This window comes from Amaranthus tricolor, chromosome 14 (assembly GCF_026212465.1).
Source record: "Amaranthus tricolor cultivar Red isolate AtriRed21 chromosome 14, ASM2621246v1, whole genome shotgun sequence".
NCBI classification, from domain to species: Eukaryota; Viridiplantae; Streptophyta; class Magnoliopsida; order Caryophyllales; family Amaranthaceae; genus Amaranthus; species Amaranthus tricolor.
Window position 1 is genome coordinate 2823405 of NC_080060.1, and position 25179 is coordinate 2848583.

Genomic DNA, 25179 nt, shown 5'->3' on the forward strand with positions numbered 1-25179 from the left:
CGCATGAAAAATCCTTATGTTGCAACTAAAACGGAACGGAGGAAATATGTCTTAAACTTAAGTTAAATAGTTTAATAATAAAAATTTTTAGCTTATAAAATTTTTGTTTTAATGTCGTCTCACTGTGAAACAGTCTTATAAAAGACGAGTTGTTGTTTTGAGTATTGTAAGTATTACTTTTTTGGATTCATTTTTAAGGTTTATTCTTATGTAGCCCCTCAACTCTTTTTAACTTACTATGTAATTTCAAAAAAGTTAAATAATAAACATTTGACATTGAAATGCTTTTAAAAAAAACACTTGTTAACATGTAAAAAAAACATTTTTGTTATTTAAAAAAATGGTCATGTCATCTAATTTGATATAATTTCCTATTTTTGTTCAAAGTAATGCTAAATTTATCTAAAATTTGCACTCTAAATTTTGAAATTTTTTTTTTATTGTACTATCAAAGTAGAATCAATATGTAAGTTCTCTTTTTTTCATGCAAGTCTAAAATGGCTTAGATTTTGTGATATTTGTTATTTTTTCAAAATTGTTTTTTATCGTAATTAATATATTAGAGAAACTTAGTTCTCATTAATAAAAGAAACTAAACTGCTGATAGACTTTGAGTAAATTGTTTTTTTCACTTAATCTCAATCCTAGATAGACCATAACAGATAATAAAAAATTTTTAAGAGAATTTGATTTGTTTGACATTACTTAACTTGAGTAAAAAATAATTTCAATTTTTCACATGAATATGTGCATTGTTTTGTTTATTTATCTATCAACATCATTGAAAAAAATCACCCACTAATTTTGTATTTTTCTTAGTAATTACGACTTATGAGATTAGTTTTAAAATTAGAATTTTCACTAGCTATTTGTTTATATTAGATGTTTGTTAGCATGTTTGTATATGTTTTCTAATGAATACTCCCATAAATTTATGAATCAGCTACGTATATTTATGTTTTGTTTAAAATGACTATAACCATTGGCGGATGTAAATTGGGGCCTGAAATTTTCCATATCCCACCATGTATTTAAAATTGGACCAAATTTCTTAATGAAAAAAAAAGGTACGATCTCTTAAATTATAATTTTTTATAAATTTTCAAATAAGACGATTTTACAGTAAAATTATTTTTATTGGATTGACTCAATATATATTTACATGTTAAAGTGATCACTTAAACTTTATATAATCACTTATTATATTATTAAAATAATTAATTATAATCTTAAAGTAAAATTTTTAAATGATTATTTATAATTTCAAAGTGATCAATTAGAAAAATATTTATTTTTTTTGTCCAATTGTTATGATTCATTTCCTGCAGTAGTACTAGCAAGATGGTTCTGGCACGTTAACCGAATAGCGGGCCTAGAATATTTGACTCACATGTTTCATGCACATTCTAAATGGACGGTCACAATGACACCTTTGAATATAATTAAGCTCTTTAATACTACTAGTACTATAATAATAGTGGGAGTATATTACTTTATATTTATGCTTACAATGTTATTAGATTTTTTATCGGTTCTTTTAATTTTACTACATTATAAGTATTGAATAAGATATTAATAAATAGATAGAAAATATATCTTTGTTGATTTGATTATATATTTAACTCGAATTAGGATTATATTATTAGCTACGTGCTGAATTAATTAATTTCTATATGGAATGGAATAATATTTGGTTTTTATTCGAGAAGAACAAGTGGCTAACTTTGTTTGTGAGCATTTGTATTTTTGTCTTTGTTTATTTATCACATGAATGATGTGACATAAAAATTAATTAGCATATTATGCTATTAATTTACGCTGAGACAGAAAGTTTGAGGTGTAGGTTACATACAACTCATATTTATGCCCATACAAATAAAGAGAATCCAAATAAAGAATAGAATTTCATTAGTGATTATTACATTGGTTGATGCTATGTTACATTGTTTTCCACTCATCATATTGATTAAGGTTATAAAAATGGGGTATATATAACATGTCAAGATCCAATATCTTTATTGATAACTATTATTGATTTATTAAGGTGTAAGATAATTTTTATAGGCGTGTATGGACAAATAATAAAATTTTTATCATAGAGGTCGAAGAAATTTTTTTAACTAATATTTAACTCATGATCCTTCTACCTTATTTATTTTCTGCTTATTATTTCGATTATGCTTAAAAATGGGCTTACATGTCATTACCTAATATCTTTATCAATAATTATCATTGATTTGTCTATCTAAATTGATTATGGGGTAAGATGAATTCTTGTAGAGGGAAGAAAAGGAAAATAATCATTTATATAGAAAATGAGAATTGAACTTCTATGATTCTTCAAATCATCTAAAACTTAGTTTCTTACATCTAGAAAATGTGATGTGAATTTTCCCATGGGCCTCAACATCTGGATGGACTACATATTAAATAGAAAGGGTTAAGTCTAACTCGACTTTATAAAAAATTTTATCAGTTTTTTTTTTTGAGATTTTGCTTATAATTTTTTAAGACTGGACCATAAATTATTTGCCTGACCCTAAAAAATTTAAAATCATACCTACTCCAATTAATTCAAAAAACATTTTAGTGTATATTTGGACATTTTTTTTCCTTCCAAAATTTTTGAATGTTCGAAGATTTGTTTGCAAAGTTCTCCCCTCTAATTTTCTTCCCTCCAAATGAAGAAAATATCCTCCATTTTCCCTATTTTCCTTTCACTCCATTTTCTTCCCTTACATAGCATTAGTGTAAATGTTAACAGGAAGTTCGAGCCACGAGCAGAAAAAACAAGAGCAGGGCATAGCACATTTGAACAGTTCAGAAAAAAGCTTACAATATGCCCCAGCATGAGAAGATATCCAGCTATTTTACACAAGATATACGTAGTTCACTAGTCAATAGGTGATTTGATCTTTCAGACATTCTGCAATGACGACTTGCAACTGCTCCATCTTCTGCTTTCCCAACTGCAACAAATTAGAAAATCGATCTATGTTATGGAGATCAAGAAAGAAGGCATTCATATATCATAGGAAAGTATACAGTGGATGTCATAGGTTAGAGGCTAAGAGTCGGAGTTAGAGTTAGCTGCAAAGCAACCTCCTTGTTGCAACGACAATAGCTTGGAAATTGGAACTTGGAAGTGTGAGCTCTCAAAAAATGATCAATATGTCTGAGGCTAATACTTCAATACTTCGCTCGGAGATTGGTGTTCCGAATGTTGCAAACAGCATGTTCAGATACATAATGCATTGAGTAGGAAATTTAGTTGCTTTGTCGAAAACCAGTGTTGTGACCCATTTCCCCCCTTCATAATTTACTCGACACATATTTACCAAAAAGAGTAAAAGACTGATATTAGGTGGATCATTCCCAAATCCCATTCCTCCCATCGCTAAATCTTCGTGAAGATTTTAATTAATCACAAAACTTGCAGTTTTAGGAGAATATGAGCCTATTAGGGGAACATTAAAAAAGTATATGTAAATTTCTCTCCAGATGAAGGTAGTATGCGGCTGGATCATCTAGGCTTACCTTACGAACAAACTTGATCTGTCTTTGTGCATCACTGAGATGTGTCTCTACTGCTGCTTCCGTTTGCAAAAGAAGCTTCCTATGTAATGTCTCTGACAAAGAAAAAGTTTTTTTAGACATCAGTGTACAGCAGAGTATTTAACTTCTGAAGTTATCATTGTAAAATCCACATGCAAGTTTTCTCATGTTGAAAATGTTTCCCCTAATCTAAGTTCGAAGGCCATTGAGCATCTTTTAGAGAAGTCAATGAACTTCAAACTTCCAACCAGCTAAAATAAAAAGATAAAAACAACTATAATTAGTGGCCTTTATTCAATTGTGCGTATGCAAATGAATCTTAGCTGTAAAAGCAATTGGAACTGCTCTGGTGATTGCATATAGGTAAGCTACTCAAAACACAGGCAGAAAAAAGCAATGAGCTTTTCTGTGTGTTCAACTCAAAAATGTATGATCTAATTTCAGGTGTTCCACCCCAACCATTCGATCTAAATTGATGGTTTTAACTATAAAATTTTCAAGATTGTAACATAATTGAAACACTGCAGACTGTAATGTTGTCATAGTACACAAATTTCACAAAAGGAATCAATGGATGAATCGGAAACAACTGACATATCAAAACGAGATTCTATGTTAAAAAAAAAACTCAAGTAGACAATAGCAACAGATATTTCAAAGACAAGCTCAAATATGCAAGGAATTCTGTGAAAACAAAATTGTCATACTTTGCTTTTTAATAGCTCCTTGTAATTCGAAATGATATTCCTTCATCCCTTCCATAGCACCTTGGCAATCGTGAAGGTAGTGGCTAATCTCTTCTTTGAACTTTTCATGCATAGCTGTCAAGTGTTCTGTTTGTTCTGCTTTACAAACCACTAGTCAGATAGGCTAGGACAGTCACAAGGATAGACGGAAACTATTTTACCAATTATTTGAAAATGCCAACAGATCTGGCAGGATTTATATAAACGCAGCTATAACGTAGCTAGTTTTGACTAATAGGAAAAAGACCATCATAAAATGAATTGCAATCTGAAGTTTAATCTCAAAAATTAGTAAGCTGATGAGTTACTTGAAATTTCATCAAAGGAACTATCACCTTGAAGTCTTGTCTCCAATTGTTTTCTTTTAGCAGTTTTGATGTCTGTCAGTTTTCCTCTGAAACATAAATAAAAATCACATCAAAGATACAAAAAATGCATGATAATCAATTTCACATGTTGAGAGTACCCACAAATCAGTCTGAATTTGAGAATCAACACTTTGTAGTTCCGAATGTATTTCTTCGACAGCAGACACCAGTATCTCTGAGCATTTTCTGTTTGTCACTGACATCACTTTGTTCTTAATCTTTTCTAAAGCCAAACCTAGCAAAGAAACCACTCTGAAATACCACCAAAAAAAGTAGCATCAACACATAGTTGCAGTCTAGTACGTTAGGGTGGAAGGAGATCTGTAACTGTATTTTCCAATAAAAATCTCGCGTCTAGAATGAGAAGATTAAAGGAAAATTATAACCTTTCCATTCCGTCCTCTTGACTTTCTTCACAGCCCATCAACTCATCATCAACATATCGACTCACTGACAACTCATAACAATTAAGTTAAGTGAAATCCAAAAGGTGAATGCCACTAAAATAGAAAGACATAAAAATTGAGTGTTACATTTTGGAGTCAAGGTGGGACTCAGATCATCAAAGTCAACACCATGGTTGTGTTGCCGTTTGCTGTGGAAAAGCATATGCTTTCCCACAAATCTGATCTCTGGAGAAGCGTGGACATCATCTATTTCTGAATAAGCAGCCAAAAATGTCCAACTTTCATAAAAAAAAATCAAACATGTAAAAAGAAAGCAAAAGCAGATCAATAGTCGATTTATCATCAAATTTATGATCACCCTAATGTATGAAGGAGCATGTGTAAGCAATAAACAAAGAAGAGGGTCAACCTTTCATAGCAGATGAAACTTCCTCAGTGCTATCAAGCTCTCTTCTCATCGGTGTACACAGCTGATTTCCAGCATTGTTTTCTTCTGAGGATGGATTTAAGGTACTAGATGGGATGTCTTCAAGTTTCTCCGCATCATCCTAAAAAATCAGCGGACAAGGGACTGATAAGACTTGATTGATGCACGCATGAAAAACGGTTGGTCAAGAAAAACTTAGAAAGGATGTAATATTTGTGTTCTCACAGAACATTCAGAAATCTCCGTCTCTGATGATGTACTAGGAGTACAACATTTATCTTTAAGACCTGCTCCTCCCTCTTGTTGCATAGATTCATGGAAACCCTTCTTATCATTTGTCAATGAATACATGGGAGAGTATAGTGCATCTGTTGTCACATTAAACCTCTGACTGTTTGAATTATTAACATGGTGGACTGGAGATTGGTTCAAATCATCCACATTGTGCACTGGAGAATGGTTCAGATCAGTTACATTTTGCACTGGGGATTGGTTCAAATCATCAACATTGTGCACGGGAAGTTGGTTCAATTTATCCACATTGTACACTGGAGAATGGTTCAAATCAGTCACATTTTGCGCCGGGGATTGGTTCAAATCATTAACATTGTGCACTAAAAATTGGTTCAATTTATCCACATTGTGCACAGGAGAATGGTTTGAATCAGCCGCATTTTGCACTGGGAATTGGTTCAAAGCATCATCAATGTGGACTCGAAATTGTTCAAGATGCTCCAACTTTCCCTGTGGTGCTGGCAAGGGAAACTGACTTGTCTCTCTGGTGACAGGAGAGCGGCCAAAAGTTAAGTCCTGATAAGCATCTTCAGGTTCAAAATTCCCATCAAGACCAGCATGCTTAGCAGGTTTTATACCACTACCACCTAATTCCTCAGCTGGCTGTGCGTTTTCACACCCATTCATCTCAGGCATGATGTTTCTCAAGTTTTTTACAGAAAATAACTTGCCCCATGCATTGATTCCAAAACTCTGTTTGGAGTCATTTTTCTCAGCTATCAAGCAGACTCGTTTAACAGAACAAGGCGTAGAAATTGTAGATTTTTCAGCAAAAGAGAAGATATTAGCGCTCACATGTCCTTTTTCACGTGATATAGACTTGGTCTTTATGTTCCTTGGTTGCTTCTTAGCCAATGTGGCCCTCCTGGTAAGAGAACGAGTCACAGGTTTCCTAAACTTCGAGTCTGCATTCTCCGAATCAGTTTCTATAGTATCAGAATTCTGCCACGGCTTGAAATTGGTTTTACCCTTTTCAGTTTCCTTCTTCGTCATCGCATTCATATCTACTTCAGGAGTCTTTCGATCACCAAACATCTTGTCACCAGTTCCCAATATCTCACGCAACTTCATCCTCAATGTTTCCCTGCTTCTATCCTCCATTTCGTTGCCTTCGTAGCAAACTTGCAGGTTAGGTGCACCTGAAAATTTCTGAGGTTTATCTTCCATAAATACCCGTTCATTTTCTTTCTCAGAAGTTGGATGACCTTCTGTCTTGTTGCCAATACCACATTCCGGCATTGCTTGATTCGTAAAGGACTGTGTTATACGTGTTGGTTTCTCTACATATAAACTACTAGAAGCTGGTCTAGATGTAGGGTTTACACCATAACCAGACCTTTTCATTTCCAACTTAGTACCGAACAATGCAGTTGAAACCCTCACAGAACCATCAACATCATTTCCACATTTAGTCATAGTAGAAGTAGAAGCCTTCACTTTTCTCTGATCACAATGATTTTGTGCATCTTTCATATAATCGCGATGAGATTTCGCAACTGAATCAACAACTATCCCAATCGACACCTTCTGAGATTGACTACATGGTTGATTATTACACCCAGAGCTAATATAACAACTCATCCTACCCTAACCTGCAAAATTAGGAATTTCATTTCTTTCAACAAATTACAAAACCCTAATTGTGAAAATAAAACAACTTTAACTAATTAAAATAGCAACTTCAACTGTTTGTTATAATATTCAACATAAATGCAATCCAAACAAGATATGACAAATGAATAATAATTACTTCAAAAATGAATAATTGATACAAAATACAAATAATCGGTAGAATTCGACAAGTATACTCAAACTACAACTAACATAAATTCGCGTATTAATTATGATGACTGAAAAAAAAAAAACTACGTCTACTATAAAATTAAAGCTTTGTGAAACTAATTTGCATACCTTGATCGAATAGTGCACGATAAAGTCGTAATCTGCAAGGAATTAATCGCGTTTGTTCAACGAAAACATAAATTTAGCTGGAATTAGAAAGAAAGTAGATAGATTTTCAAGCAGAAATGGTGATCGAAATGAAACTGTGTTCGTAGAAGTTCAATTTTCCTTGTAGCTTATTCTGCTTATCTGGTTGTTCCCGCCAGCATTGAAACTTCAAATGGTACATGCTGCTGTTTTCAAAAGTAGAAAAGAATAGGATTTTGTTTTAAGTAAAAAGAGTATTGGGTTGAAAATTGTTTGGGCTGACGCCAAGATTTAATTCTCTCAATTTTATCTCATATTAAAAATATCTCATTAATTTAATTTGTGTTTAATCAAGGAGAAAATATTGCTATGAAATGAAACTTTTTTTCTTTTAAAAAATATGTTACAAAAACTTTTTTCATAGTTTTGATCAAAACAACATTAAAAAAGATACAAAATATAGAGTATTTATTAGTATTTAGCATATACTCTAATAAAAATGCCCATAATCAAAAAAGAGGTAGATATTAAACTAATATATCACAGTTTGAATTATTAAAATGTAAATCTTAATTCTAATATTATTTTTTGCATGGAACTTGTAATATTTACCTTACAACCCCACTTAATTTAATCATGCATGTACACATCATGAATGCGCAATTAAAAGTTTGTGTTCTTTTATTAATTTCCAGGTAAGGTTAATTTCATATAGGCAAGAGGGGAGAGAAAGTGATCTTCCTGTAGCCTGTACGTGATCAGAAACAAACCTTATCGCCTGATGGTATTAAACGGTGGTAATGCGAATGAAATAAGTGTAATTTGGTTGACAAATCTTTTGGCTATCTTGATGACCATATTTGTCCAATTTCAATCACCTCATTTTCTTCTTAAAATTCATTCCAATACATTATCATTGAGAGAGGTGGTATTAGGTGGTATTGGAAATTTATAAACAAAAAAATTATTTTTTATCAAAGTTTCGTCACCACGGGAATGACATGGAACTTTTGATGAAATTTTACACTATAAATCGTTCCCATTGCCACCATTTAGTACTATTAACCAAACGGGCTGTTAATGTATTAATCAATGTGCAACATTATTGATGGGCATGTTAGAATGCCTTGTCATTTTCCTCTTGCTGGTCCTCAATAAATGGGGCTGTAGTTTATCTATCTATCTATCTTGTTCTCTTTATCTTCTGTATGACTCTTCCAAAATCTTAAGCCATCATTCATGGACCAATAGTCTATACAATCAACATTAGTGCTTCTCCATGTCAAAGCTCTATCACTCCAATGGAATTAGCTACATTTATTAGAATGAAGAAAAAGGTTATTGCAAGTCATGATCCATTTTATCTTGTTTGAGTATATAAAATATCATGGAACTTCAACCATCAGCTTAAACTTTTGATTGAGTTGGTTTCTTGACATGGTATCAGAGCCGATATCCCAAATCAACCAAAAGCTTAAACTGGTGGTTGAGGCCCCATCATATGCACTTTTTGATTGTCAAAATTATGTACTAACCCGAAAAGTTGAACAACAGTTGATGATCTTGTTTTGGTTGGTGGCAATATGTGGTGATCATAGCCTATGGCAAGAAGTTGTAGCTGTGCCATGGCCTATGACAAGGGGTGGCAGCTGTTCTAACGTAATAGCTCGCCCTCATCCTCGTCCATACTCCGTCCCCATTACTGAATTCGGGGCAGTTGGTGATGGCATCACACTCAATACTAAAGCCTTTCAGAATGCTATTGATCATGTTGCTGATAAGGATGGTGCCTTGCTCTACATCCCACCTGGCCGATGGTTGACAGGAAGTTTCAGCCTTACTAGTCATCTAACAATATGGTTTCACAAAGACGCGACCTTACTAGGATCTACGGTAGTACAGCATTTACTCTCTTTGAAATGATACTAGTACACAATATTGATCATAACTCGGACACAACAAAATAACATGTTTCAGAACTCGGATGATTGGCCTGTCGTAGATCCTTTACCGTCTTATGGGAGAGGCAGGGAATTGCCTGGCAGACGACACCAGAGTCTGATATATGGACACAACATTACGGATGTCATTCTAACTGGTTCGTGAAATAACAAGCTTTCGGGTTTTGAGCTTTGTTTAGAACTGATGATCCTAGACTTGACCTGACCGAGTATTCTGTGTAGGTGACAACGGAACAATAAATGGTCAGGGCGAGATTTGGTGGGGCTGGTTTCGTAACAAGACCCTTAACTACACTCGGCCTCACTTGATAGAATTTATCAACTCGACTGACATAATCATCTCGAATTTGACCTTTCTAAACTCACCCTTTTGGAACATTCACCCCATATATTGCAGGTATGTTCTCTGATCCATGAGATATTTTGCTGGTGTGTATTGAAATTTTCATGATTTCATCCCATGATTGTATCTTTTACTATAATCATTTTGATTGTTGCCTTTGAACCTTACTATGATTGTCGAATCCTCGCGCAGCAAGGTGGTTATCCAAAATCTTACGATTCGTGCACCTTATGATTCCCCCAACACAGATGGTATTGATCCCGGTGAGCATCTGGTGTTAGAGGTCTACTTTGGGCATGCTCGGCGTAACAGTTTATATAGCTGTTAGTGGTTTAATGAGCATAGAACACTACTTTAAAAAAAAGTTCACCGCTAACGTAACAGTTTAGTTAGCATTCAGTGGTCTAGGTAGTTGTTTTCAAAATGTCACAACTTGTAGCGTTTTCAAAATTAAAAGTAACTTTTTAAAATATTTTTTCTGCGTTCTTTTCAACAACTACAGTTACCCACAACTAACAGAAACTTAGACGGCTAACAACTACCTACGCCTTTCTTGCGCCAAACATGCCCTTTGTGTGACAATCGACTAAATGGCCTCATATACTTTGACAACCTATCACTTCATGTTGATAACTTCCCATTTCCAGATTCTTCAAACGAAGTTTGCATCGAAGATTGCAACATTAGCACTGGGGACGATCTAGTCGCAATCAAAAGTGGGTGGGATGAATACGGGATCTCCTTTGCTCATCCAAGCACGAACATCAACATCTACAGGCTGCAAGGAGAAACTCAAAGCTCGGGGATAACAATTGGGAGTGAAATGTCTGGAGGAGTATCTGAAATCTATGTCGAAGATCTCTTTGTTTATAACACCAAAACAGCTATTACGGTTAGAACATCTGCAGGACGCGGTGGGTATGTCAGAAACGTTTGCATATCAAATATGTCGATAATGAATGTAACAACAGCCGTATGGTTTAATAGTCGGTTTGGAGAACATCCGGATGAGCGTTACGATCCAAAAGCCTTACCTGTGATCGAGAATATTACGATCAAAGGTGTAGTAGGAGATAACATTAGTGTGGCTGGCCTATTCGAGGGCATAAAAGGGGACGAGTTTGTTGGTATTTACTTATATAATGTCACTCTGAACGTCACCTCAAACCCGCCATGGAATTGTTCGTATGTGCAAGGATACTCGCACTTGGTTTCTCCACCGGTGTGTGAACCGTTAAGAGAGTCCATACTTCCAGACCATTACTCAGATTGTTATCGCTAACATCGAGGTGCTGATGAGATCAACTAATTGAAGCACCTTTTCTCATTTTCGAGAATATATGCAGGAAAAAGGTTTTTCATAAGTACGTGCTGTTTTCTTGGGTTGGAATATGGTCACTCAAATATATCTACCAATAAAGTGTGTAATCTAACTTTAGCATCTAGAACACAACTGTCATAGTTTCTATTTGAATGCTAAGAAAGAAATGAGATACTATTAAATTTGGCATAGCCATCTTGAACATTTTCGGGGTCTTGCGCAAATATATATTTTGCTTGAACTTTTTAAAAATATAAAATGATCGAATGATGAGGTTCTTTACAGTGCTTATAATAATTGGATTGTGGTTAAAATCTGTATTTCATACAGCAAAATAGTTTGTGGTTTACAATAATAGTAGTTGGTGACTAAGTAGACTATAGTTTCGGTACTTCTATACAGAAAAATGAAAGCAACCAACTACAAGGAGCCCCACAAACAAGAGACGTGCGATTAATTGATGGGCAACACTGGTGCATGTGTACTTTACCCGCAACATCTAAGCATTCTGAGGACTGGCCGATGAGGAGGATTCCACAGGATTGGCTGGGTTTGGATTTGTGTCACCTGTTCTTTTATTTTTTACGCTGCCATTAGATTTTCCCTTCTGCTGTTGCTCCTGATCGTTCACTAGCACAGGTTGAAACTGCCAATAAATAGAAAAACCATTGTGTTAGAAAATTGAGATCTTTAGTGTTTCCATCACAGGAAAAGCTACATCTTTAGTACTATACAGAAAGATATGGATGTTTGTGCCATCAATAATGCACATTTACCGATCAGTGTCACATGATTCACTAACTTTCTCGCAAATCGCAAATCGCAAATCACAAATCGATAAAAAGCAAATTATGGTCGATTTTAGGCTATTTTGGGTCATTTTGAGCGAAACGCGAGTTCATAAAGCGAATTAGCTGGGATTTATGTTACACTGTACGGGATCTTCCCAGGGGGAGGATACCCGAAGTGGGTTTGGATAAACATAAGAGTGCAGTCAATCATCAGTTCAGACAAGGACCTGGTACACAGCGTAGATAACATTTCTTCTGATTTGGGCCATCATTTCGAGGAAAAGATTGTAGCCTTCAAGCTTGTATTCTATGAGTGGATCCCTTTGAGCATATCCACGAAGGCTTACAGCTTGCTGAACAAATTTAATAGCCTGCAAATGTTCTTTCCATAAGCGATCAATGTTGCTCAAGATAAGAAATCGCTCTGCTTCCTTCATTAGGCCTGGTGCTTGTTTTTCTACCATGTCCTGAAACAAATGGAACCAAAATCTAAATCTGCAATTAAATCAAAACATAAAATGCCAAAAAAGTTGGATATCACAATTCCGAATCCACATGCTTCAACAGGGATAAGGTGTCTACTTTGAGAATAAATCTCTAGGAACACAAAAGAATCCACCTGCAGCGTCTCTCTAACCCACGTAAAGCATCATACATGTCCAAATACAGAAAGCCGGTAGAAGTTTGAAAGCATATAGAAAACCAAAAATAAAATAAAATAAAAGACGTCATATTAGTGAAAAGAGCGCAAGGAAGCTCCTTGAAAAATGATAAGAGTGGCACCTTCAGAAGGGAAAAAGTCAAAACATCAGGATGTTTAGAATGGAGGGGTACTGGCATACGTTAAGGTCCATCTTAGCTCCTCAAAGATTGCTGGAAACATGCAGATTTGTTTAACTGTTTGTATTGGAAAGATACAAGGGAAAAAGAATCATGGCACTTAATTTATGGAAGTTTATGATGACGTTAATCCATTTCGTGCTTTGCCTCTTTTAATGTGGCAGTGAACGTGAATGCCTTTCCTCATTAAGTGCTACACATGATGGAAGAGGCTTAAATAGCCTTTTATGCAAAGTCAAGAAAGAGGAGCCGAAGAAAATACTCTTAACTCGACACAATAGAACACCAAATGCATAACTAAAATACAGAGAGGCTAGGAAAGGTTTCGAAGGAAGAAAAAACAACACACCTTTTTCTGCAGATACGCTTCACGACCACGACGACGAAGGTAATCTTGCAAATTTTCATAAGTTGAAGAGTTGTCCGAGAGCAGCTGTGGGGTCAAATCATTTAACAAATAGCAATACCTAAAACAGATAGCAGTCAGAAAGATAGTACCATCTACAAGAGCTAAGAGCTTGATACAATTAGTAACCTTAACAACTAAATTAACGAATGAATAAAATAGCAAAAATTGAAGTACTTAACAGTTAATAATAGGTGCAAAAATGGAAACTTCTCAATGTACACATGAGAAATGACTGAGAATTGCAGATACCACTTTAGAAAATTTTATTTGACATGCTCAACCATTTGATAAGAGAATGAATGAGCTGTATTGGTTGAGTTTAAAATTAACCAATAACCTTGTCAAAGGAAGTACAAGAACATCCAATTGCTAAAAAAGAATTGAGGGGAACCAAAGTACTGCATAATTGATAGAACGATCAATTAAAATATATGGTATCAGAGCAGAATAATCATACTGTTGAAGTTTTGCAATGAGCTTTTCAAGATCCCAGTTTTCCTTTGGGGCATCAGAACCAATATTTGCCTGTTCCATTAACAGCCGGTGAATGAATTATAGGAGAAAACTAATACAAAGCAAATGCTTTGGTATACAATCAAACAAGGAGTCTAGTCACCTCTAGTATATCATCCATTGTTAACTCTGCATACTCGATTAGAAGAGAATCAAGATTGTCGGACTCAAGAGCTCTCCTTCTCTCTGCATACACTCGATCTCTTTGGCTGTTTAGAACCTCATCATACTCAAATAATTGCTTTCTTATATCGAAGAAATAATTTTCCACTTTTCTCTGAGCCTCATCAAGTGCTTTGGTCAACATTTTAGACTCAATGGGTAAGTCTTCCACTCTGAAAGCTCTCATCAAACCCTAGAAATACCAAATAAGATAGTCAGCTAAATGATAAAAGTTGAAGAAAATAGGGACAAGAGTCAGGAAATACTTGAATTCGGTCACCACCAAATATCCGAAATATATTATCTTCAAGGCTAAGAAAGAAGCGAGAACTTCCTGGATCCCCTTGCCTGCCACTTCGACCACGTAACTAGATAGAAAAAAGAAATCATTTAGAAAATATTGCAATTTTAGCAGCGTTGCAAATAAGAGCAAAGAGAAATTAGCTTATCTCAAATTATTTGACTTTGAAAGTCACCTGATTGTCTATACGACGCGATTCATGGCGTTCGGTACCAATGACATGAAGCCCACCAGCTGACACAACCTGTTACAATAAGTAGCTGAAAGAAATCCAATTTGCATAAAGAACTTGTAGTTGAGATATAAGATTTTTGCCGACCTTGTTTTTCTCTTGGTCTGTGTAAGTCTTATACTCTGTAGCAATTTCCAAAAAAGCATGGCGGAGTTTTGCAATGACTTCATCCTGTGCAGGACCCTGACATTTACCCACAATCAAAGTCCTGAGTTGAAATAAGTTCAAGCATGTTGATTTCATTTTATAGATGCTCAAACTCTCACTTTATCTTGTGTACCCGTGTCGGATCCTTGAAACTCAGACATGAGCAGGCACTAGGACGCTTCAATTTGGTTTGAATTCTAGAATAAATTGGAAGCTTGGACACGTATCCATGTCCGAAATGGGTATACAAGAACGAGTAACACAGATTTCATAAACCAAATCAGTTTTTCTTATAACGTCATTAGAGCAAAATTATGTATAACGTGACATTAGCATCTCTTATTCAGGATTGCAATCTCTTTGTCTAGCAATAGAAAGACTCCGATACTGCCTCACACTAATCATTCTTTATTCTTCATCAATAGAGTAAAATGGTTCAAAGGCTTCAACATGTTACCTCCCTATACTCACCACACCTTTGACTTGGAACACAAGGTGATAATCAAACATTCAAATTGAGAATATGAGTCTAGAGACAGAAGTTCTACAAAACGGCGGAGAAGTAGATAGCTTTATTCCATCAAAAAAGCTCATGCTTAAAGAATTAAAAAATGGAACAGGGACTTTTTTTCCGAATAGATAGGACACTAGGACTTGCGATGAATAAGTAACATCCAGTAGATGACACAATTTTCTACAAACTTCGTTATCACTGGTATATTAAACTACTGAAGATGAATACAATAACTTCTTCAATGAAGATATATATTGCTACATATTGGAGCAAAGCAACACTGGATACACACTGGCAATGGAGAAGCAAAGCCTTTTTATCACCATGCAAAAGACGCAGTAAAACTTAACAAGTTTAGACTATCAAGCTGTAACAATGGGGGCCATCTCCATTCTAATGACCTATTAGGAAGGTTCACGAGTTATAGCAAGTTCTCACAAATGGCCCATATTTTGACATAATTAGATCCTAAAGATAGAATACCAAATCCGATTCAGTTCATCACGTTAATCAACCAGGTCAAAGCCAAAATTTTATGACTTATCAAGTATTAGAAACATTGAATAAGAGGTCCCAGTCATGCTCCACCTGCTTCATTACCTTTTCACATGAATAAGACAGACGTTCCTCTGCTTCAAGCTCAGTTAAAGATTTCTGCCCCCAAGTTTTTGTCGCCATTTGTACAGCTTCTTCAACCAATTTAGCGTTCTCATGAGATAGTTTGCATGGGAATAAAGTTTCTTTTACCTGCAAGAAAGAATAGTCCAGAACTACGGGTAATGAAATTAGAGTTAACATGAGCCTTAAAGCATCAATAGTGAGAAAATCAACATCAAACCTTCCAAGTTTTTGTAGGAGGAGGCTTCTTTATGGAAACAAAACCTCCATCACCTGACCGAACTACCCTGCAGCATTCAGAGAGTATGAACTAGCATTAAGGGCAGAAGAAAGTAACTGAAATCAAGAACTGCTGAGTTGTGGAATTTACATGGACAGAAATTTGGAACACAGTCATCAAAATTTCTTCATTCACCTAAACCCGTGCAAAAGAATAGGCACATTTTCACTACTCATATAAATTTTTGGGAAACTTCATGTGGTAACCTTGAATTATCGGCTTTTCTACATGATAGACAAATATTTTTTTAATCCACGTGGTGAACTTAAGCTTCCGACTTTTCTAACTAGTAGTCAAAAGGGAAATGTTTTTGTTAACATTATGTTATTTTTAAGAACATAATGACTTATTTTCAGAATACAAAGGCCGCAATCACCGTAATTGGCCACATACTTCGTAATCCAGTCGTAATGAGTACTTAATTTAACCAAAAATTTAACATTTTGTCGACCACATGTAAAAGTTGAAAACTCGGGGTCACCACGTATATTTATTGTCTACTACATGGAAAAGCCAAAAACTCAAGGTTACCACATGGAATTTCCCTAAATTTTTTTTTCTTTACAAAAAGACGTATGTTTCTACTTTTCTAGCATTATTCAGCTTTTCAGAATATATTCAAGATAAATATTGAAGTAAAAAGAACATATAATCCATAAATCACAAACACCAATTAACAGCATGATTTCGAAGTAGTACTTTGGCATAAGCATCTCACAAATTTTCAGCCTAGCCATAAATTCAGGATTTCCCCCTAGAATGATGTCTGTTCCACGACCAGCCATATTTGTAGCAATAGTAACTGCTCCAAAACGACCACTTTGGGCCACAATCTCTGCCTCTCTTTCGACATTTTCAGGTTTCGCATTGAGAATCTCCGCATAACACAAAAAATCATTTACTGTCAATGTCATTGGAATTACTCAAACAATATCAAGGAACGTAGGACCTGTTCTGCCCAACTCATTATAGCTCCAATAAGCTCAGTTCGGTTTTTAAGTTTCGTTCAGTTCAATTCTGATAAGTTTTCCCATCCTACGCTTTCACACAGCTATACTAAGTTCAGATCAGCTCTAATAAGTTGGGCAGAACAGACCTTTCCAACAAATACATTAGTTAAGTTCAGCAAGTTCTGACTCCAACAATGTTGGGTAAACGCTACCTCATGAGCGATACCAGCCTCCTGTAGTTGCTCAGACAGTGACTCACTCTGCTCAACACTTGTTGTTCCCACAAGCACTGGTCGGCCTGTCTTGTGCATTCTTGATATTTCAACTACAACTGCCCTCCATTTTCCTGCAGTGGCCCTAAAAACGACATCCGATTCATCCTACAAGGACAGAAGGGACTTAGAACTAGTTAGGAAAAAAATAACCTCTGCAGGCATTGACATTGAGAAAGGTTTAGTTTCTACAGCTACCAGGTAACTCAAATTCTATAACTCATGAGACAAGGACTCTTTTAATTCTCTCTTTACAATATTCAAAATGGAAAATATCTCCCGAAAGGAGTCTGTACAGCAGTGAAACAGATTTTATCACCCACATGGAGCGCCAACCATACCATGGCAAGCAAGTCTATTAACTAACTTTCACCCATCTGTGATCCGTCCTTGAACTCCTTTTGGGTAGCTTTGATTGGGATAAGTTCAGTGAAACTTGCCATGAACAAAATGTTCTTGTTGCTTGAGAAGAAGAATGTTGGAGCAAGAAAACTTGTTTCCGTAAGCATTGAAGGTCCACATGGAAATAAAGAAGTCGAGGGATATATCTTAGGGTAGGATTCTGTTTTTTACGCTACTGCACAGCATGAGTTCAAATGCAGGGTTTTGAGTAACACTTGATCTTTTTCGATATATTATGTGTTTTTAGTCCTTATCCCTTCAATACATGGGTGATCCATCCTTGGGGTGTTTCATCTGGCATATATTATCACTATTACTTGATCCCAAAAAAGATGGGAAAAAGTGTGAGGAACAAATATTCCATCACAAGAAAAATGAATCACCTCCCAAAACAATATCTGGCTCTTTCCATCACAAAATTTTAACTCGAGAATTATACTATCCTACATTAAACCAAGCAATTTAGCGAGGAATGCAAGTTATCTATTAAAAGCTCAAGGAGGACTAATCACAGAAAGCAATTTACATGCTAATACCACTAGAAATCTAATGAATCTTGTGGGGTGGTAGTGGTACCGATCAGCTAATGTCCAATCCCATTTACATCACGGATTTCTACATAGCTTCTTAAAGATCAAAAACAAAAGCAGAAATAACAACATTTTAACCCTTGAGCAATGACATCAGCCAGCTCAGCTGCCACTTGAGTTAGCACAAAATAGAGAAGCAAACTCTGCTCTGAAATAAATGCAGTAAACTAAAATGCAGGAAACAGTCTGACATGTAGCCATAGTGGCCTACACTTGAGTCCTGTGGTAGAAGCAAAGTGCTACATCAGAAAGTCAAATCCTAATAGGAGGAACCCATTATAGTCAAACATCCATAAACATAGATGTAGGAACTAGGAAGTTTGTGTGTGTAAAGAGGAGAGCATTGTGATTTATAGCTTTACACCTGAGCTCACCCGATGTACAAAGTTAAATGCTTTACTCAAGTGCATGCCATTTTAGTAAGCTTCATGTCATTTTTTAGAGAGAACCTACATACGAAAAGGATGATATTATTTACGGATTCAAGGTAGTTTTTATTTAATTGGTGTATAAAAAGACAATAACTAAATGTCCTTAATAGAATAAAATCACTCAGAAGTAACACCACATTTCTTGCAAAATACTTTATCCTCTTGGATTGAATTGATGTCAACGTAATAAATATATAAAGATAAGTGAAGGAGTGAAGTATTGAAAATACCTTTCGTATCATGGGTTTGTTGGTGGGAACAGTAGTAACTTTAAGCTTGTATATACTCTCAAACTCTGCACTTTCAGTAGCTGCTGTGCCAGTCATCCCACATAGTTTTGGGAACTACACAAGGGAAAGACTGCTGTAAGATTGATAAAGGTCATGAAGAATTAACAGAATGTTCAAGCATGAGATGCAGAAACCTGAAGAAAGAAGTTCTGATAGCTAATGGAAGCCAAGGTAACTGTTTCATTCTGTATAGGTAGACCTTCTTTTGCTTCCACTGCCTGGTGAAGCCCATCACTCCATCGCCTCCCCTTACACACACACACAAAAAAAAAAAAGAAACAACATTAAAGAATTAGCAAAGAGTCACAAAATTCAAGTGTGCAACCTCATTAGTGCATCCACTATAGCATTAACAAAATGACTTCATTGGTTCATCTACTTTGGCATCAAAAAACATAGCCTTCAACATTTTCCCTTTTAAAACACAAGCTTTCCTCAATTCCACAAGAGTCAAAACTATATCAATAGATTAATTTTGGGAGCAATTATGTAAGGTAATCCTGTTGTTCATCTCCAGCTAGAAAAAAATTGATGCCAAATCGTGTTGAGTGGAAAAGAACAGGATACGAAAGGTGAGATTTCCAAGTCAACTCTCCTGAGCACAAAGGATCACCGTTTTTTATGCTACCAGTAGGAGTGATCAGCTCAGAGCATTTAGAAACAGAAGTCAAGTCAATGAGGAAAACAAGTTACCCTTGATGAAGCAGTGGTCTCACATGGCATCAAGCAAACATAAGAAAAGGGTCGGAAGAATATGGAAAAACAAAAACATGAATAGTTTGCAAGTTACGTATTCCAAGATCTTACTGCTAAACTTTTGCAAAATGAAGTATTTTCCAATATCTTAATGCTAGTTCTGGTTACCTGCATTACGCGGCCAGTGAACTCATCCACTATAAGTATCTCTTTGCCACGAATTATGTAGTTCACGTCTTTCAAAAATAGCTCTTTTGCCTTGATTGCATTCAGGATGTATAGTGCCCATTGCTCTCGGGGATCATATAAATCCTCAACCTCAAGAATCTCTTCGGCATCTTGATACCCCTGCTCTGTGAGTAAAACTGATTTCTGCTTCTCATCAACCTAGAAGAAGTAAGCACAATGGCATAGACAAGTCAGATTAAAAGGGTCTTGTAGAGTAATTATATAAGTCAGTTTTCTGCTTCTCATCAACCTAGTAGTACCAGAAAATTGAAACTTGTTCCACTAACTAAAAGAAAGGAACATTGCATAATATTAGGGTAATACTAAATTTGAATTCATACTGTATAGTGTATGTCACGTTCAAAGGCGGCTGCAATTTTTGCAGCTTTGTAGTAGCGGTCACTAGGCTTCTCTGCAGGTCCAGATATGATCAAAGGAGTTCTGGCCTCATCAATAAGTATAGAATCAACCTCATCAATAACACAAAAATTGAAACTCCTCATTACGAGCTCTTCAACACTCTGCAACATCCAAGAGTAGATTTAGCAAAGCTGTATCATTGAGGGAGTTTTTGCAAGTACAACAGATGAAATGGACAAAATGAGGGCAATAACTTTGTTAAATAACTATTTGTAGAAGCTACTTTCCGTGGCAAGGTTATCTCTCAAAAAATCAAATCCAAGCTCACTATTAGTGACATATGTGATGTCACATAAGTAATTTTCCCTCCTTACTTCACTTGTCATGTTCTCTGTGAAACAGAATAGATAATAAATTCATCAGTTGCGCAAAAATGTTAATAACATGCAGCCCTTCAAGAATAAACAACTCACAAAAGGCCAAAAGCAAAATATTCAAGACGCCCTGAAACAGAGGTCACAATGTCTATTTTAGCATACAAAATTAATCAAACCCCCTATGTATGTCTATAACTTGAGAAAGCTATGACTTATGACGGACTTCATAGTAAGTTTGAATATTTGTTTTTGAATACACTAATGAATATCCTAAGTCCCAACCATAGAATAACGCATTTCGAACCCAACCGCAAAGCCCTGTCATGTAACTTGTGATTTAAAATCATGGAGTAATAACCATTATATGGTGTTATTCCAACATATTACCCATTATTATCTTTTTAAATAAAGTGTATTAAGGTCTAAAAGGCCTATTATGAACTATAAATCAAATATATGTTCAAGAATTACAATGATAAAATCTTTTTTTTTCATGTTAAAAATGCACAGAGTAATGTCCGTGAATGAGCCGTAACACCACTATGTGCCACGGCCTCAACGACTTCGGCTAATTTTTCCATGATCTCAACTGACACCAAGGAGTAAAAACTTCAAAAGACCCACTATAACATTGAATTGATATTTCCAGAAGATCCAATATCAGGAGCATGAAAACTTAACAAGGCATACCAATTATCATACATCTTAAGGCAGAGGTCAAAGATTTATATGGCCCTCCGTATGTAATATCAAACAAAACAGATGTAACAAGCGCTCAAAATTTGAAACAAAGGAGAAACACTTACGCTGTATAAGACCAACATTGAGACCAAGAAACCGGGGAACTTGACCAACCCACTCACAGTCTCGACGAGCTAAATAATCATTAACAGTGACAACATGAACTCCTTTACCCGTCAGGGCATTGAGATAGGCTGGTAATATGGCAACTAATGTCTTGCCTTCTCCAGTTCGCATTTCTGCTATTTCTCCCTTGTGTAGTACCATACCTCCTGCAAAATCTCAATTTATTTTATCCTTTCAAAATGAGAAAACAATAAAAACACTAAACTAAGGCAAAATCTAATTTGAGGTGATGATGAGACAAAAAAATGTCCCCTCTTTAGGGTGGAAGCATAAGACTGATAGGGCTAGAAACATCAGCACAAAGGTCCAACCCAACATTTTGAAGGAAATTATGATTGTGTTATTTAGGGGTGCTTGGTAATTAGTTGTTGGTTGTTGACTAATTCAGTAGGCTTGTTTGACGAGCTGATAGCATTGACTTTTTTGTTAGTTTTTAAGCCAAAGATAAGGCAAGTTGATAACAGTTTTTTAATAGAAGTACGTACTTGTTCGACTTACCACTTTTTGTTTCTACACAAATTTGTGTCTTTGTAAATTTTGTTCCCTTCTAATATTTATTCATTGTTATGAGAATGAGATACAAATTATTAAAATCTAAAAAAAAGCTAATAAGAACAAGAAAATAAGAAAGCTTTAGTAAACAAGAGGATAGTTTTTTCTTGTGTTTCTCATTTCGTCTCACTGTTGGAAATTATATGAAATTCTGCACTATACGTTGCTGTTTATTAATTTGTTTTTTTTCTTATTTTCAGTTTTTATGTTTGCTTATTTTAGCTGAAATATAAAGCAGTTCAGCTTTGCTGCTTACTTGCTTCCCCTTCCTAAATATACTAGAATTAAAATTCACTTGAGGATGACATTTGGGAGATGAATGTTTTTTAATATCCCTGTGAGGGTTGTCTACGTGTTTCAGTCTCAGATACAAAGAAGCGAGATGTTTAGTGAAAATTAGGTGCTTGCTGGTTTTTCATTAGAGCAAAGTGAGCCAAAAAGCCAAAGGCTAATGAAAAAGGCAGAAGTTTTTTATTTTGGCCTAAAATTAGCTTATGCTTTTCAGCTAGCTTAGAAGTAGAAGTCATTAACAAACACATTTATTTAGTTGTTTGACCAAATGGCAATCCACAAGTCAACCAAAAAACTGGTCAAAAAATTATTTGCCAAACACACCTTTAATCTTAGGAAAAGGAAAATAAAAATCCCGAAATCAACAATGCACTTGCATCCTTTGTCTCCCTTCCATGAACCAGCTCAATTGTTGTCCCACGCAATGGAGGACGAACACGCCTTCCTACCCTCCCTGTTTCCCTGATATTTCCAAATATCCTCAAATCCTTCTATCTAGACAGTCAACAAACTCACTTCACAAACTACAAAACTCACAATATGCAAGTTAACCACAAAACAACCCAACATCCTATTCAAAAAAGCCATCCCTAAAAACAACTTATCCCCCAACTTATTGTCACTTCTATTAAGATTAAGTTGTAACGATTGTGGTTGAAAAGTTCAGTTTAGTTCAATTTTAATTTTAATAAATCCATTTGAGACTTATAAGTAATCCATCTGTAAATACAACCATTTAACACAAGAATCACAGCTCTATAAAACTAATTTACAAAAATTTGAGCACCAACCGAAGGAGAAGCAGTACCAATAAGTTGAACATCAAATGGACGAAGCCCTAAAATCCTCTTGGAAGCCTCTCTGACAACAGCAAAAGCTTCCTACATCAACGAAACAAAACACCAATCAAAAGCATCCTAAAACAAGAAAAAAGACAGTAATGATCAAAATAAAAACGATTAGAATATACAGGAAGAAGAGAATCAAGCGATTCGCCAGAAAGAGCACGTTCACGATGCACAGCAGTACGCTCTCTTAATTGCGAATCAGAAAGCGCAGAAATTTGTGGTTCCATTTGATTAATTTGAGAAACAATAGAAGAATACTTCTGCCTTGTTGATTCAGCAGAATCACCGCCTTTGAAATTAAACAACATATTTCCCAAATTCAACAATCCATTTTGTGTTGCCGCTTTCACCTGCAATAATCCGACTCGATTTCTCCCTCTTCTTCCATTATTATTATTTTGATGATAAATTAGACGGCGACCGCCATTAACTACAGAAGTAAATGAAATAGGAAGGTTTCCGCCATGGATTGGTTGTTGTTTCTTGTTGTTATTGATTGATGAGGAAGAAATTGTGCAGAAAGATGATGAAATTTGGGAAGAAGCCATTGGAGAGGATTCCATAATTACAGAGAAGAAATTTGTGATGGAATTTTACTGAAGTAATGAACAATTATGGAGTTGCATGAAGGTTTTCTACCTCGCACGACCACAAAGCTCCAGTTCTTGCGCTGATTCAGTAGCTAAGAGAAGCCATGGATAGACCACGTACCGAACACATATGGATAAGGGCCGCTATTCACTATTGGATTTTTTTCCGAAACAAGTCAAAGGTTGGTTTGACGTCTATCCAATTTACCTTTCTATTTAAAAATGTTTTAAAATGTTAGTTTGGTTAGGATAACTTTTTATGTATGCCTATTTAACTCTTTTATCATATCTCGTTGCATAAAAAAATTATATTTCCGCCAAAATATAAATTTTAATTTTCCTATCTTTCTCCTAAATCAATTTTTTTCCAAAATTCAAACCCTAGAAATTTGAAGAAAAAAATTCATTTCAAGCACAATGGACAAGTTAGGGTTTGTGTTTTGGCGAAAATATAAGTTTCTAATGCAATGGGATCTAATAAAAAGGTTAAATAGGCATACAGAAAAAGTTATTCTTACTAAACTAAATTAAAGTTTCTTTTGGGTAAAAAGGTGAATTGGGTAAACCTGAAGGTTACCACGTGAATTTTCAAAAAAAATTTGGTTACCACGTGGAAAACCTAATACCTCATGGTTACCACGTGAAATTTTCTTTTTTTTTCTTTATTTAGATTTAGAATTTTGTTTTGTATCAGTTTGACTGTTATTATCAAAGTGATTTTGAGATCGAATCTGAACTAACTTCTTTCTTTTACTCTACCCAGTCTATGATAAAAAAATTATTTCTATTAAAATCAAATTAGTCAAGATCAAAGCAATTCAAATCACATTTAAAAAACAATTCAAATCAGATTATTTTTATTTTTATTATTATTATTATTATTATTATTATTATTATTATTATTATTTTATTATTATTATTATTATTATTGTTGTTGTTGTTGTTGTTATTATAGTATAAGTTATTATAATTTTTACTATGATAAGCTTTATATTATTATTGATGTTGTTAATTATTATTTGTTATCAATATATAACTATCCCGAGACTGTTTACCAAAAACACAGGCCTCCGCAAAGTCGTGTCCATTCAAACTCGATTCCTAAATCGGAAAAATCCTTTACGGCCCGTTTGGTTGATGGTAATGAAGGAATGAAATGTTGTAATGGCAATAGTAATGAAGGAACGGATATGAGAATTGGTAATGAAGATTCTTTTGTTTGGTATGCATGACTAAAGAATGGTAATGGAAGATAATATTCCATTGATTGCATTTGG

General features: G+C 35.0%; 3 protein-coding genes across 5 annotated transcripts; 1 reads left to right on the forward strand and 2 right to left on the reverse strand.

Annotated features, from left to right (window-relative positions):
• Window positions 1-1361: 1361 nt before the first annotated feature.
• On the reverse strand, window positions 1362-8398 carry LOC130800315 (meiosis-specific protein ASY3-like). The gene is made up of 10 exons (XM_057663779.1): window positions 7709-8398; window positions 5729-7389; window positions 5486-5624; window positions 5203-5328; window positions 5056-5119; window positions 4772-4921; window positions 4637-4695; window positions 4263-4397; window positions 3538-3629; window positions 1362-2969 (listed from the first exon to the last, which is right to left on the reverse strand). The coding sequence occupies exons 2-10, from the start codon at window positions 7376-7378 to the stop codon at window positions 2898-2900; spliced, it is 2487 nt and encodes an 828-aa protein (XP_057519762.1). The 5' UTR covers window positions 7379-7389; window positions 7709-8398; the 3' UTR covers window positions 1362-2897.
• Window positions 8399-8903: 505 nt separating this feature from the next.
• LOC130800316 (probable polygalacturonase) lies at window positions 8904-11555 on the forward strand. Of its 2 annotated transcripts, XM_057663782.1 has the most exons (6): window positions 8904-9063; window positions 9281-9619; window positions 9704-9824; window positions 9910-10084; window positions 10223-10293; window positions 10678-11555. In XM_057663782.1, exons 1-6 carry the CDS (start codon window positions 9028-9030, stop codon window positions 11310-11312), a joined length of 1377 nt encoding a protein of 458 aa, XP_057519765.1. In that variant the 5' UTR covers window positions 8904-9027; the 3' UTR covers window positions 11313-11555. The 2 variants fall into 2 exon arrangements, with proteins under 2 accessions (XP_057519765.1, XP_057519764.1); XM_057663781.1 differs by lacking the exon at window positions 8904-9063 and having other exon boundaries at window positions 9072-9619.
• A 9-nt stretch (window positions 11556-11564) lies between these two features.
• On the reverse strand, window positions 11565-24088 carry LOC130800314 (protein translocase subunit SecA, chloroplastic). Of its 2 annotated transcripts, none has more exons than XM_057663777.1 (20): window positions 23435-24088; window positions 23273-23345; window positions 21561-21767; window positions 20665-20768; window positions 20359-20538; window positions 19958-20176; window positions 19228-19341; window positions 19034-19147; window positions 17321-17488; window positions 16858-17033; window positions 16099-16165; window positions 15861-16007; window positions 14687-14782; window positions 14543-14611; window positions 14333-14434; window positions 14008-14259; window positions 13849-13916; window positions 13332-13449; window positions 12370-12609; window positions 11565-11997 (listed from the first exon to the last, which is right to left on the reverse strand). In XM_057663777.1, the coding sequence occupies exons 1-20, from the start codon at window positions 23873-23875 to the stop codon at window positions 11851-11853; spliced, it is 3102 nt and encodes a 1033-aa protein (XP_057519760.1). In that variant the 5' UTR covers window positions 23876-24088; the 3' UTR covers window positions 11565-11850. The 2 variants fall into 2 exon arrangements, with proteins under 2 accessions (XP_057519760.1, XP_057519761.1); XM_057663778.1 differs by having other exon boundaries at window positions 23952-24082.
• Between the last annotated feature and the right edge of the window lie 1091 nt (window positions 24089-25179).

Bases quoted from the DNA above. Each gene is read 5' to 3' on its own strand.
- LOC130800315 (XM_057663779.1), bottom strand. From the start codon at position 7,378: ATGAGTTGTTATATTAGCTCTGGGTGTAATAATCAACCATGTAGTCAA. The intron at 5,625-5,728 runs GTGAGAACACAA...CTGATTTTTTAG, and splicing joins CGGAGATTTCTGAATGTTCT to GATGATGCGGAGAAACTTGA. The intron at 3,630-4,262 runs GTATGACAATTT...TTTCTTTGTCAG, and splicing joins AGGAGCTATTAAAAAGCAAA to AGACATTACATAGGAAGCTT.
- LOC130800314 (XM_057663777.1), bottom strand. From the start codon at position 23,875: ATGGAATCCTCTCCAATGGCTTCTTCCCAAATTTCATCATCTTTCTGC. The intron at 20,539-20,664 runs GAAAGTAGCTTC...TGGATGTTGCAG, and splicing joins TGAGAGATAACCTTGCCACG to AGTGTTGAAGAGCTCGTAAT. The intron at 17,489-19,033 runs GTATTTTCAATA...CTGTCCTTGTAG, and splicing joins ACAAACCCATGATACGAAAG to GATGAATCGGATGTCGTTTT.
- LOC130800316 (XM_057663781.1), top strand. From the start codon at position 9,164: ATGGTATCAGAGCCGATATCCCAAATCAACCAAAAGCTTAAACTGGTG. The intron at 9,620-9,703 runs GTAGTACAGCAT...AACATGTTTCAG, and splicing joins CGACCTTACTAGGATCTACG to AACTCGGATGATTGGCCTGT. The intron at 10,294-10,677 runs GTGAGCATCTGG...TCCCATTTCCAG, and splicing joins CACAGATGGTATTGATCCCG to ATTCTTCAAACGAAGTTTGC.